General features: G+C 46.3%; 1 protein-coding gene and 1 pseudogene across 2 annotated transcripts; one reads left to right on the forward strand and one right to left on the reverse strand.

Annotated features, from left to right (window-relative positions):
* The first annotated feature begins 344 nt into the window (after window positions 1-344).
* Window positions 345-1,997, forward strand: LOC310791335 (exocyst complex component 8 pseudogene; annotated as a pseudogene). Its single transcript has one exon. The product of its transcript is annotated as an exocyst complex component 8 pseudogene (transcript).
* Window positions 1,998-4,072: 2,075 nt separating this feature from the next.
* On the reverse strand, window positions 4,073-6,004 carry LOC310791210 (WD repeat-containing protein 93-like; the record flags this gene model as incomplete). Its single annotated transcript, XM_083652890.1, has 1 exon — window positions 4,073-6,004. The coding sequence occupies one exon, from the start codon at window positions 6,002-6,004 to the stop codon at window positions 4,073-4,075; it is 1,932 nt and encodes a 643-aa protein (XP_083509016.1).
* Between the last annotated feature and the right edge of the window lie 8,678 nt (window positions 6,005-14,682).

The following is a 14,682-nucleotide window of genomic DNA, read 5'->3' on the forward strand; positions in this document are numbered from 1 at the left end:
TGACACATTGAACCAATACATTAGTTTTGGTGTGGCCTAATGTAAACACTTATAATATCTGTTTGATTCTATTGTTCTTGCGATTTAAATTGTTAAATCGTAGATGAATTGGTCAAACGTCCATCTGTTTTCATAACTACCCTCCCTGATGCTTCCTGATGAGTGATTTGTGACATCACCGATGATGTCATAAATCACAATTCAATCTATGATAATCACTGATGATGTTACAATGACTATGACATCGTCAGTGGTTATGACGGACCTGAACTTTCTCTATTTCATCTCTCATTAATTAATCTTTTAGTCTGTCAACAAATTGTCGAAACAAGTAGCATTAGAGGATGACGGACATGGGAAGTCGCCTGCGGAGGCAGCTGGAGTCGGCCACCTTCGACCCACAAAATTACGTGAAGCAGTTGTCGGAGCACTCGGACGGCGACAGAGACTTGCAGGAGCACCGTCAGAAGATCCAGACATTAGCTGACGAGACGGCCCAGAACCTGAAGAAAAATGTCTACAAGAACTATAGGCAGTTCATCCAAATGGCCAAGGAGATCCCCTACCTGGAGAGCGAGATGTACCAGCTCAGTCACATCCTCACCGAACAGAAGAGCATCATGGAGAGCATGACCCAGGCCTTGCTGTCGACAGACAAGGATGAGATGTCCAAGGAGATGCTGGCCGTGTCTCCCAAGGAGACCGAAGAGCGCAAGCAGAGGACGCTGCCCAGGTCCCCAGCCAGGCGTGAGGTGTCCACGAATCCTTTCGATGTGGATGAGGGCGAGCCGTCCGACCCTGAGGAGAATGCCGTGGACGTGAGCCCGGAGTGGCTCCAGGAGCTGCCGGAGGACCTGGACGTCTGCATCGCCCACCGGGACTTTGAGGGCGCCGTGGACCTGCTGGAGAAGCTCAATGAGCATCTGAGGGAGCAAGCGGTCACACCCAGGGTTGAGGAGCTCCGGGCCAAGGTGGAGGAGCGCGTGCGGCAGCTGACGGAGGTGCTGGTGTTCGATCTGTCGCCGGGCCGCTCGCTCCGCGGCGGGCCCAAGGCCACCCGACGGGCCGTGTCCCAGCTCATCAGACTAGGCCAGTCCACCAAGGCTTGTCAGCTGTTCCTGAAGAACCGCGCAGCCGCGGTCCAAACAGCCATAGGGCAGCTGCGGGTCGAAGATGCCACGCTGCTCTACATCCACAAACTCTGCAACATCTTCTTCACCAGCCTGCTGGAGACGGCCAAGGAGTTCCAGATGGACTTTGCGGGGAACACAGGCTGCTATTCGGCCTTGGTGGTCTGGTCCCGGTCGGCCATGAGGATGTTCGTCGACACCTTCAGCAAGCACGTGTTTGACAATAAGGAGAGCCTGTCGACGGCAGCGGAGTGTATGAAAGTGGCCAAGGAGCACTGCGGGCAGCTGATTGACATCGGCCTGGACCTGACCTTCACGCTGCAGTCCCTGCTGGTCAAAGACGTCAAGGCGGCGCTGCAGAGCTACAAGGACATCATCATCAAAGCCACCAAGCACCGCAACTCCGAGGAGATGTGGAGGAGGATGGAGATCAAGACCCCCGAGGCGCTGGCCAAACTCAAGGAGGAGATGCGCAGCTGCGGCATGGATACCTTCGAGCAGTACACGGGCGACTGCTGGGTGAACCTGAGCTACACCGTGGTGGCCTTCACCAAGCAGATGATGAGGTTCCTGGTGGAGGGCTTGAAGCTCTACTTCCCCGAGCTGCACACGGTCCTGCTGGAGAGCCTGGGGGAGATCATCCTGGTGGCCGTGCAGCACGTGGACGACAGCCTGCGCCGCGAGCAGGACGCCCAGAAGAAGGCCTTCATCATGCAGAACGCCACCTTCCTCCATGACACGGCACTGGCCGCAGTGGAGAGGCGCTTTGAGGAGGCCGTGGGCAAGTCGGCCAAGCAGCTGCAGGACCTGAGGAAGAGCAGCAGGCCGGTTAGGGTCAACCCCGAGAGCACCACGTCTGTGGTCTGACACCGCTAGGATAGGATGGTGAAGAGAACACTAACCTTTACTGACTGTCGCGGCAATGTCAACTCCTACTATTTCGGAATAGGCAGTGGCTCTCTGAGGCTGCATGACAGAAGGAATGTGGAATCTACCTGGTTTATTCCATATGACAATGTAAACTCATACGTCTGCTATTCACCTTATGTAGCCCCGCCCACTTGACCCATTGTATCACGCCTTCCTGTTCAAAACACTGGCTGTTTTTACCTGCTCAAACTAGTCTGACTCACCTGGTCAAACCTAAAATTTGACTCACATAAGTCAGCCAAGGTTTATGAGTCACAGGAAGTGTAAATACAATCGGAATTCTTTGTATTTACACTTCCTGTTAGTCTCTCGAGCCAGACAGTCTCTTCTGCATAAGGTGAATACAATCAGCAGTTGTTCACAGTTGAGAAAACATGCCATGAATACATGGTTCTTCAATGCACATTTCATTGAAACAGTAGTCCGATTGAACTCGGTTTTGTTGAAATTGTATTTTGCAATGGAATTCTAGAAAGTGCACGTCCAAAATATATATATACTGTATATATTATGTATTCTGCCCTGGGGGGATCTATGTTGTTTGTATAGCACTGTTACTTACATTACTGTAGGTGTATTCTAGCATAGTTGAAAAAGAAATCAGACACATTGTATTGATTATTTTATTTCTGTCATGTCTCAATTGACACAATTGAGACATGACAGCACAAGAAAACTAGCTATTACAAACTAAAGTAGCGACAGTGGGTGGGTCTCAGAAACATGACGTCACATTCCCAAGCCTAGTAGCATGGCCATGCTGGCTGCAGCTCAACATGTTCATAGGATCTGAATTGGCTCGAGTCATTTTCCTGCTCTTTGGTGAGCTGAACTCCACTTTTTTCTTTGGCATTGGTGGAGTTTGTTCTTTGTGCTAACCGGACATTGCCAGATTGTTTATTTTCACAAACCAAAAGCGTGATTTTAGATCTCGCAAGAGAATCCAGCTTGCTTGCAAGGTTATTTCGTGCTGGCTCGTGCTGAAATTAGGGTTAGGAGCTCTCTCTGGTGTAATCTGGTGTAATATTTCCAAACCACAATATAATTTGTTTATTGGAAAAAGCAAACCTCTCTTAGCTGGATTGAATGATAATATATCACAATACAAGGTAATTATTATATCCTGTTCGGCTCCAAAAATGTCATCACTTTTTCTTTTCTTTCTACCTCTGTGCAAAAAGTTGTCATTCGTGATTCAGGTGTTCAAGTGTTCTGGCCGGCTGCAGCACTGCTGTCTCTGTTGCCTTGGCTCCGTCAGGCTGGCACAACATGCTCCTGTCTGAGTCGTTCCACGAAACGGGTACGATTTGGACTTTGGCCATGTTCAATTTTTGACCAAAATGTATTCGTTTTCTGAGCAATCAGATGTCCCTCACATGTCTGAAGGGCTGCACACTCCTTCCGTCTTTTCCTCTTGTCCTCAGCAGGTGCTGGTCTTTCAGCTTCAAACTTCAGGCTGGCTGCACTTTCCTTCACGAAGAATTGCCAAGGCAGCCATTGCCAGTCACGAGCTCTCTCTCCATCCTTGCACTATATGCCCCACCCATTGCAACCAGTGTTAAAAAAAAACAAGATAATTTCTGATAAGATAAAAATGTATGTCATGTTTTTACACTTTATTAAAGGGGACATTTCAATTGATATAAAACATCTTTTAAAAATAGATTTTGGTCACCCAATAGATACAAAAAAAATATACTTAAAAACACGATTTCAGACGGAAGCCCGTCTTTATTGTCACACGAACACACGAACACACTACAACACATGCATGCGGCCACAACACACACTCATGCTGACGGTGGCCGGTGAAATATGTCCTCTGCATTTGACCCATCCAGGCTTGTCCTTTCCTCCGGGGGGCAGGCCAGGAGCAGTGGTCGCTTTTTCTTTCCAGCGCCCGGGGACCATCATTGGACCAACTTCAGATGTCGTCGTCACTGGTCGGATGACGATCTTCTGCATGTTTTTAGTGGGGGGTTATGTACGGAGGAACCCCCTGGGTTCAGGGGTCAGGGGGACACAAATGGTACCCGTTTCGTGGTACTCAGCTGCTTCCACGCCTGTGCCAGAGCTTTGTTCCTTTTATCCAGAGACACTCTATTCACTCTTTGCTGGAGGTAGAGATCGCACGCTTTCTGTAGAGCGGCAAAGCTGATCTCCGTTTGTTGCGTCGGAGAGTCTGGAGGCACACCGACGTACGGCTCAACAACGGCGACCTCTCGAAAATGGAGGACGAACAGCTGACTCTGAACAGCCGACTCTGACTCTCCTGTTAAAGAATCACTCTGACGGTCTCCCGTTGAAGAATCGCTGCGGCCGGGGATCTCGTCACCTCGTATGAACAACGTTTGCTTCCTGATGTCCAGAGCCCAAACGGGATCCCACGGAGTTCCAAGCAGATGAGTGGCGGGAGGAATCAAATAGCACAGTGTGGTTTTGCCGATGACATCTTGGAGGAACATCTGCCCACTTTTGTGCACCACAAGAGACACGCCCTGCAGGAACGGCACCGATGCAACGGCAGTCGGGAGACCCCCGGAGTCGTTTGGCGCCTCGGTGAGCTGCGTCGCGCGGGAGTCTGATCCTCGTCCTATGGTGAGCACATGGGTGTCTCCACTCCTACAGGCCACCAGAAGATGGACTCTGGCCAGGGTAAGAGCCGGGGAGAGCAGGGACTCCTCAGTAGACACGGGTCTGTAATCGAGAAACAACATCCTGGTGAGAGCGCCGTCCGCCGCCGACACCAAGATGACAGAGAGGGGAAGCGATAATTGCCTGTCCCACACAGTCACTACGGCAGCGTCAAGGCCCAGAGCGATGTAACGCGTGCACCTACTAACGGCGGAGCAAAGGATTTCGTGTGCATTTGGCCACGACACATCGGGCTCCGCATCTGGCTTCTCCTTAGGTGTTCTGGACAGCACGTACTGAAGAAGATTATGGCTGTCACTCCAATACACGCAGATAGCAACGGGCACACCTGGCTGGGACTTGGCTTCGCTTAGGCCAGGAGACAAAGGCAGAAGAAAGTGCTTGGTGCAGTGGATTGGGATTTCGTCCATTTCTTTCGCTACATCTGTGTCTGTGCTAATGTGCGTCTTGAACATGGACCTAAACACAGCCTCCTGCTCCTCCCATTGTTGACTGCTGATGGTGTGGTTCTGCCCGGACCCGCAGACGATGCCAGCGTCTGTCTTCTGCGAGACCTCAAGTGGACTTTTCAGTGTCGCGGCCGCTGCTACACTTTTGGGTGGCTTGATCTTCATCAGCACTGCAGCTGGAGACCACTGTTCTTGTGACTCTAGCAACTCTTTCAGCCACGCTTCTGAGGGGAAGCGATACACTTCCAGCCAATGAACGCCGTTGCAGCTGAGCGACACAGCTCCATAATCTCCCCCTTTAGATAGTTCAAAGGTCAAGCAGATGCTCCTTTTGTTGATGTCTTCCATGTCGTTGATCGCTTTAAGGAGATCGATGCTTTTAGAGTAATATCCAAAGACTCTGGCCACGCCCATGACATCGACGGTGCCGAGCAGATAGACCTTCTCGCCCAGACAGGTCATTTGAATGGATGTGATCTCCAGGTTGTCCTGCCGCCAGGTGGCGTGACAGTTGAGAGAGGACGTGCGGATCACCGACAGGCCCCCGGAGTGACCCATGCCGATGTACATGCCGTCCTCCGAACACGACATGCTGTTGGTGTTCTCTGGAAGCTCTGCGGCTCCACGCAGCTCCAGAGTGGGGATGTTCTTCTTGGATTCCTCCGCTTCCCGAGTACCTTCTCTCGTTAAGATGCTGTCCCAGGCTATGTCAAAGACGCGGTCCAGGAGCTTAGCGATCATGCGGAATGGCTGAGGCAGCCGATCCCTGAGGAGTTCCCGATCCGTCAGAGAACTCTCATCGTACTCAACCCACTGATCTGAGGCATCAGTAATGTCCATCGGATTTTTTTTACTGGTAAATTAACCCCGATGTAATATTGTTCCACGTCCTCTGCAGGGAAGGATATATGACATCACTGATGGTGTCATAATGGCTATAACATCATCAGTTATGTCACCGATGACGTCACAATTTCTCAAGTGACATCGTCATCATCGGTCATGACGTCATCAGTGATGTCATGTCACTCGAGCAATTGTGACGCCATCGGTGATGATGTCATCGGCCCCTAGTGGGTATTTGGGCCCATTCAGACACATGCTTGTTTTGAAGGGGATAAGGCAGCAAGGGGGGTGATGTGAGATCACCCACCCCGACGGACTACAGCCGGACTACTACTATACATACTGTATGTACAGTATATACTATACTATACTATACTATATACCAGACATACCTACTATATACTGTATGTCTGGACGGATTGTGTCTGAATTCGGCCTTAGACTCTGCGGGCATGTTTACAGGTTATGAAAGTGCAGACTCTAAGCTTGATGTTGAAGATGTTGAAGATGAAGATATGCTCATCTGAATGTTCGTAGTCCTGATAGAAACTTTCAGAGAGAATTACCGTGAAGGTTGGTGAACAAGCTTAGTTTGCTAAGTAAGTATTTAAGTGATCCTAAAGCTGTTGTTTGTCACAGTTGCCTGCTTGTTACGCCTTTCATCAGACCGCGTCACATTAGAACAGCTTATTAGTTCAGATAATAAGGGGTTGAGGGTATAGAGGGCTGAAGAACCATAAGGCCCAAATTTGGCAAAGCGAAATTTGGAAAGGAGCCTCCATGCCATGGCTGAGAACAGCCAGTTTGAGCTTTTCTGGTGCGCTCCTCCACAGTCCACTGAGTAATATAAGGATAATGTTAAAAATGGCTGACTTCCCAGAGATGAGTGGAGTATATAAGCTCCGAGCCAGAAGATGTGATTTAATGGACAAGTGTGAAACTCGGGGAGTCACTCAGTCACCAGGCTGCCTCGACACATACCCTCGACAACGAGGACAACCGGGTAATAATGGCTTTCGTGGTGTGATGGCATGCAGACGCACATCGACCGTTTCCATGGCATCAGAATGCTTGCTTGGCCAGGTCGATGATGCATGCTGGGTAAAAAGCATTCCTTTCACTGAAATTCTTCGGGGCATTTTCATTACGGTAACGGTATTTGATTAGATTCGCCACAGAGCTGCAGTATCTCTACTGTACCGTACAGTATGTACCATTACTGATCTGCTGAACACGCGTGTGCATTGAAATGCTAACTCATTAGCACTGTAATTATTATGATCTCTGTACTCTGGCACTTCCTTCCTCCCACTTGGGTCTGTATGGGGTTGCTGACTGAGGCCACAGGTTCTCACAGGTTCTGGACATGTGAAGGCATGTGAAGTTTATATCTATATACAATTGAGTATGTGGACTTTGTCTGTCTGTTTTGTTTGTTTGTTTGTTTGTTTGTTTTGTTTTTTTCAAGTTCTGTGTTTGGCCACAGCTATTCCATTTTACGTGTGATTGGGTTGAAACCTTCAGGGTGTGTAAAGGGCACCCGTGCGGGTGACCTAGCTGACGGAGCTGGATTCTCTAATTAGGCTAATTAGCTAATGATGTGATATCATCAGTGATGATGTCAAAAGTGATGTCATAAGGGCGCACACACGCGCGCGCGCGCACACACACACACACACAAACACACACACACACACACACACACACACACACACACACACAGGAGGCATTGTGACAAGACTGATCAGTGATGTCATATGTCGGGTGGCAACCTTGTATCTCCAAATTTGGCCATTTTCTTTTTATTTCATAAATGGATTTAGGGGGTACCTAAAAATAACCTGTGAAAGTTTCAGGTAGTTTGGACCAGCGAAATATGTTATATTACTGGTTATTAATGTTGTTATTACTACACTATGTTAAAATGTGAACATTTTCTCTTCCTTGTGAAAAATTGCTTTGCGAGGCGTTGTGACATCACTGATGCAATAACATTTACTGAGCAACACACACACACACACACACACACACACACACACACACACACACACAACCTCACCTGCCAATAGGGCAGGCGAGGCCGCGCAGCTATCTACAAATCAAAAAGCCTTTTCTTTTTTTCCACGGCTTATGTTTGCTGCACATATTTCATGGTTATCCAGCACGCCGCTCCGAGAGGAGTGAGGGACGGCCTCATCCACCGGCGTCCACAAAGATCTCCTGCACTTGATCACAACACGAAAGGCTGAAGGGTCTATACAGGCTGAGGTAGAGGCTTGTGAGGGAAAACCTTGTCTTGTCAGCACTGTAGGGGGCAGTGTCAATCATTACAGGCACAGCTGACAGGGTCAACTGATCTCTTGTGCAGTATGTGCACTTTTCAGGCCCGACCCAAGAGATGTGTCAACTCGGCCTCGCTTAAAGAACAGCCCCCCCCCCCCCCCCCCTCCTGTTCACAGTGACCTCGAAATCTCATTTTATCGTAAAGGGCGTTCCTATATAACTACTGTATAGTCTCAAGACTGTACACACGGCTCCGTCTTTGCCCAGTTTTTTTTACCTTAAGTCAGCAAGAACAGGTGGGTTGTGTTTTGGACAAATAACGGTCCTCCATCAAGTAGTGGATTATTTTGACAAGGAGATTTCCAGTGCAGTACTTGCACCCCGCCCCGGAATTTGTCATTTAGTTTGGTGCATACTGCATAGATAGAATAGAGGCAAAGTGAACGTCACTTCCTGCTTCAGCACTGTACCAGAGATTTCTATCCGCCATTTATTTTCCCATAGACATTTCGTAAAATGCTTATAAAAAGGGTTTTACTGGTTCAAACCAAACGGTTCAGCTAATGCTATAATCGGGAGAGACCATAGAACATTTCACTAACATCTAAAAAAACAACATCGAAAAAAGATTTTCTTCAAACCCGCATTTTTTTCTACGTTTTGGTCCGAGTGAAATGTTATGTGGTCTCTCCTGTTTCTAATATATCTGTACCGTTTGGTTTGAACAAGTAAAACTATTTTTTGTAAGCATTTTACGAAATGTCTGTGGGAAAATAAATGGCGGATGAAAATCTCTGGTACAGTGCTGAAGCAGGAAGTGACGTTCCACTTTGGCTCTCTATAGTAATATATAATAGATCATTATTACAGTATGTGGTGGCACCGCTCAAAAACAACATTGTTTACCAATAGAAACATTTATTCGAAAATTGTGCCACTACTGGTACACCTCAGTTTATGGGGTTTACAGTTACATTTAAGTGGGTCAACGACAAAAAAGAAGTTTGGGAACTCGAAAGGCTTAAAGCTACACACACACACAGGCAGAGAGGAGGAAGCCAGAGCGCTTACAGTATACTCTCCACTCTCTTCCACACTGGATTAAAGAGACACGGGGAAAGTTAGGCGTGGAAATGGTATGATTTATTTAAGACAGGTCGCTCCGCCGGGAGGAAGCACTGTCCCCGGGGAGACCCTATTTTCTGTATAGAACACTCGCACTGCCCTGCCTCTCCCTTCCCTCTCATGTGTACACACACACACACACCTACACACACACACACACACACGCACACACACACACACACACACACACACACACACACACACACACACACACACACACACACACACACACACACACACACACACACACACACTCACTAAGAGAGGGGTGATGAAGGTACAGTAAACGTACCGTGTAAACACTGCATAGTGGACAGTGTCATGTCATGATGAATGTGCCTGCAGTGTTACTTGTCATTTCACAGTCTGACGTATCGTCGTCATTATCAATTTTCAGACAAATCATGCAGTTTACTCTTTAAAGAGCCACTTTGCCCAATTTTCAAACAGCTTTGTATATCGTTAGGAAATCAGTTAGTATGCTGTATATATGCAAATGAACAATGTTTGGAGCAGTTTTGCGAGCAAATGAACGGGGAGATCCCGGTGCAGGCTACATGGAGGGAAGTTAAACATCGGGATCGCCCCCAGGGGAATTCCAACCAATCACTGTAGAGGGTCGCTTTCACATATAAGCTGTTTAGTCGGCTTTAACCGCGCCAGAGTTCGTTTCCTCGGATAGTGCGGTTCGTTTGGGATGGTGTGAAAGCGTAAACGAACTCTGTTGCGGAACAAACAAACAAACTCTGGCGCGCTTGAAAACGTGGGTCTCGGTTCGCTTCCAAGTGAACCCTGGCGCGGTTCGTTTGTTGTGTGAAAGCAAAACGGACTAAACACAAGAGCGCTAGTGCCTCTCATGCACTCATGCAGTGCATCATGAGTAGAAGACGGTAGAAGCCTTCTACCGTCTGCTCCCTTCTAGAAGGGAGCAAAACAAACACTGCGGCGTGCCGTGCACACGTGTACAGTACCTGTGCGCCGTGTCGTGACATACGTCGTGACTGAGGGGGCAGTCTGAGCTCCCCCCCTCCCTCTTTCATCCCCGTCTGTCTCCATATATATTATTCCATATTATTATGCTTCTCAAACCAATCTCACTGCAGTTTAAATACAGCAAGCATGTAATACGCTACACTATAGCAAGATCAAAGTGAAAAGAATGTTCTAAACGCATCGGCTAGAAAAATATAGCCTATCCCTGGATGTCATGATGAGATTAGATTGGTGAAAGTTTGGACAGAATGATATTGTTTTCTCTCGCTACCTTTTCTTCTCCCCCACTGCACAAGTAGGATGATGCAACAGTCTCTGAATGACAGGGGCTCAAAACTATGGTATAACAAACAATTTTTTTTTCATCGGTGTCTGAGAGAGAGGGAGTGAGAGAGAGAGAGAGGGGGAGAGAGAGTGAGATGGCAGAGGGGAGCTGCGCGTAATTACGCACAGTAATATCCCCGGCGCACTGAATAAGGCCTGGTTTTGAAAAGCACTAAACGCTAAATTGACGCAAGGGGGGAAGATAGCGTTAGGCCGGTATTTAAGGCCGAAACGCCCATTCTGGCCTATTCTGGAACTCCGCCACGCCTCTTCGGCGTAAAGCGCATTTCGGGGCCTGAAAACATGATGCTATCTTCCCGAGGCAGGCGCAAAGCGCGTTTTTTTGCTTTAACGCCAGTTTAGCGCCTAAGGCCAGTGGGAAGATAGGGCCCTATAGCTATAAAAATGAACCCGCTACAGCCTTTGAAAGACAGAAATGTCGCCCAGCAGATTTAAGGTCCTTAGACATCGGGAGCGGTTTTTTCGTGCGATTAATTCGCACGTCAATAATATTTTCCGAACCTATATCAGTCAATGCAACCGTGCATACCAACGGCGAAGTTTCGCTGAGAGTTATTGCGGCGTTTATTTTTTCGAACCACGATCGATTTTTCAGAAATTCGCTTCCGACGTGTACACATCTGTGGCTGTGATTGACAGGTGGGTCAAAACTCGCATTGCAATTTCGTGCTGTATATTTGCATCGCTCTCGATGTGTTAGGACCTTTATTGTTACGCAATGTTTCAGTCAGAGATGTTTCTCCTGGTAGCCTACTGAAAATGCCACATATCAACCAGTCATGCACAGTGTACACAATTGTTAACTGTGTCAAACCCGCAATATCATTTGCATTTGTGCAGTTTGCAACTGGCAATATGACATTTCACTTCAATTTTCCTGCCTGTATTGCACTTACCCAAGTTTCTGGCCTTTAAGCAAGGGACAACAGTAATTTCACTGTCAGACATAGTACTGCATAATGCAATGGCTTTTATTCACAAGATTGCCATTATGAAAACATCCAGTGGAGCTTTCCTTCATAGGGAAAAGCAACTTAAAGGGACAGCTCACCCTAAAATCCAAAATACATATTTTTCCTCCCACCTGTAGTGCTATTTATATCGTTTTGGGATAGTTGCATACAATGGCACTGGATGGCACTCGGCTTGTAGTGCTCGAGGCACCAAAAACATACATTTGAAAAATTCAACAGCATTGTCTCTTTCCAGAAATCATGACCCGGTTACTCAATATAATGCACAGACTTTGTTGTCAGCAGTTTCATGTAGGAACTATTTTCTTTTGCAGTCTCATGTAGGAACTAGCTAGCAGCTAGCGGGTGTAGTTCGGTCAAAAGAAAATAGTTCCTCCATGAAACTGCTCATAACACGGTCTGTGGATTATCTTGAGTAACCGGGTCATGATTTCTGGAAAGAGACATTGCTGTTGAGTTTTTCAAATGTATTTCTTTGTATTGGAGAGAAGCCAGAAACTCCGCGGCCGATATCTCCAAAACTCAGGCAACTATCCCAAAACGATATAGATGGATAAATAGCACAACAGGTTAGAGGGATAATATGCATTTTGGATTTTAGGGTGAGCTGTTCCTTTAAAAACTGATTCCATTGCTATTATTAAGGTCTGGGAGAGTCCAGTCGAGATTTGTGAATATGAATATATTCCAAAGCAAGACACGAATCAGCCAAGACAAACCTGATCAAAGGGAGATCAACTTCAGATACACAGAAAACGGAAAAGAAAGCAACATATTTCAACGTAAACGCGTACATTCTACAAAAGCCGGTCTCATTCATTGTCAGCCGTTGACTTTTGATCATAACTGACAGCACAAATTGTGCAGACAATTCTAAATTCAGATTGATTTACGTACCTCACAGCTCCCAATGTCTCCAAATATATCTCACACACTCCAGAGACGGCATTTCTATTTAGAGTTAGAAATGACCTTTGAGCAGTCAATGCATGGTGAATATCTATTACAGTTCTACTTGAAGCGCTGCCTATGGCATTGCTATCACTGCTGCTTAATTGTATTAGGGATTTTGTGCAAATTACCCGACACAGCTGTTATATCATATCTCAAAGATAGGTTGTCCTCTGTTGCCTGGGTGGTTTTATATCCTCTGTAGGATTAATTAGCTGTACTGTATATGTGCGCGGTGACTTTCATCTTGGGTTTCTTGTTTGTTCTTCTCAGTCTGCATTCATGCGTGGTCACATCATTTGGTCAATATGCAGCAACATTGCATTCCATTATTATGCTGAGTATACACAGCTGTAACGGCCTGCAGAACCATGATGTTTTCATACGTCTTAATAAGCATAAATCTGAGATGTTTGCTGCTCACCAGTTTGGCCAACCTGGCAACCAAAATTCAACTAACATTAGCATTAGCATGATACTATTATTATAACATTTAAAATATCTAAAAACAAGTAGACCTATATGTTATATATTATATTTTTACTTGTGTAGGCTACTTATATTATCTATATAATAAAGTTCAAGTAAAGTTAAGCCTATAGTGTATACTGGAAACTAGTAGTGCTGCACGTCACAGTACAGGTGAATGCCATGCATAATAAATGGGTTATGACCTGGGGAAGGTCATGGGCAGGTCCTGGAACCACCTGGAGAATCCTGGAAAGTCCTGGAAACCACCTCACGTGCAGGGGGTATGATCTGGGGAAGGTCATGGGGCAGGTTGTAAATTCCTGGAAACCACCTCGACACCACCACCATTGCCGGCCAAGCAAAAGGCGCAATTGTATTGCTTTGTGCCTATTTCCTTTGTGCCTATTTAACCCTGGCAATGCCGGGGTACATTGCTAGTCCCAAAAGTTTCCAAAAATGTTTAAAACCCCAAAACCTTGTGAACAATGAACACCGAATAAACCTAACCTAAACTAAAACAGCACGACGCCGTGACACTTCGTCTGTTATTGTTTTGAGTGTATAATGAGACCCCTATACAGCATAGTGGCAGAAAATGACATATTATAGGCTACAGGGTAAATATTAGATACATTTTTAGTTGTGGTTTGAATTATGAGATCCAAATAGTTCATATTTCCAAAAATATATTTCTGAATCGATTGAATGTAATTGTGTCTATTTTACCTTCAATGTAGCTAGTACCCCAGAACTGCAAGCTCTGTCGCGTCTGCAGTGTGTTCAGAATGTAGCAGCTAGGCTTTATAGAACTAGAGAGGTCAGCCCGAAATTTTAGCTATTTTATTTGAGCTTCCACTGGATTTGAAAATATTTTTTGGGATTTTATTGATTATTTTTTAAACAATGAATGAGGCTGTACAGAGGCTTGGCTCTGTAGATAATGGAAGAGGAAATACAATGTTCATTAGCTTGTTGTTGTTCTCATTATTCTATATGGTTTACCTGGTGAAATGCATAGATGGTCTCTTTACAAGCGCGAGTATCCATTTGGCTTCAAATTGATGTATATTTAGTGGCTGGTGCCCCAACATGTTCGAAAATGTTGATGTGAGTTCAGTTTTGTCATTGCTGCCAAGGAGAAGCGACGTTTAATTTCCACCGTATAACACTTTCATAAAAATGCCTTATGTGTTTTGATTGGAAAAAGAAGAAAAAAGCCATTATAGGCCTACATCCATTAGTCCCGCTTGAGACTTCCTGCTTTTGGTCCTGCGACGCCTTGTTCTCCTCCGTGCACAGGAAGTGGTGTGTTTTGTGTATGACGAAAACAAGGAGAAGACATATGCCATATCTGCAGGCCATCTTCTGATTGTAGCAGGTGCAGTGCAGCATGACAGAGGCTTTTGGTGGCCACACAATATCATTATACCACCATGAATGTATGCTATAAATGAAAAATAGCACAATGGTTTTAAGTACTCTGGCTGTTTCTGTTTGTGTGCTTTGAGGCCATTTACACTTGGCGTTAAC

The sequence above is a fragment of the Poromitra crassiceps genome (genome assembly GCF_964638095.1).
Source record: "Poromitra crassiceps genome assembly, chromosome: 16".
Classification (NCBI taxonomy): domain Eukaryota; kingdom Metazoa; phylum Chordata; class Actinopteri; order Beryciformes; family Melamphaidae; genus Poromitra; species Poromitra crassiceps.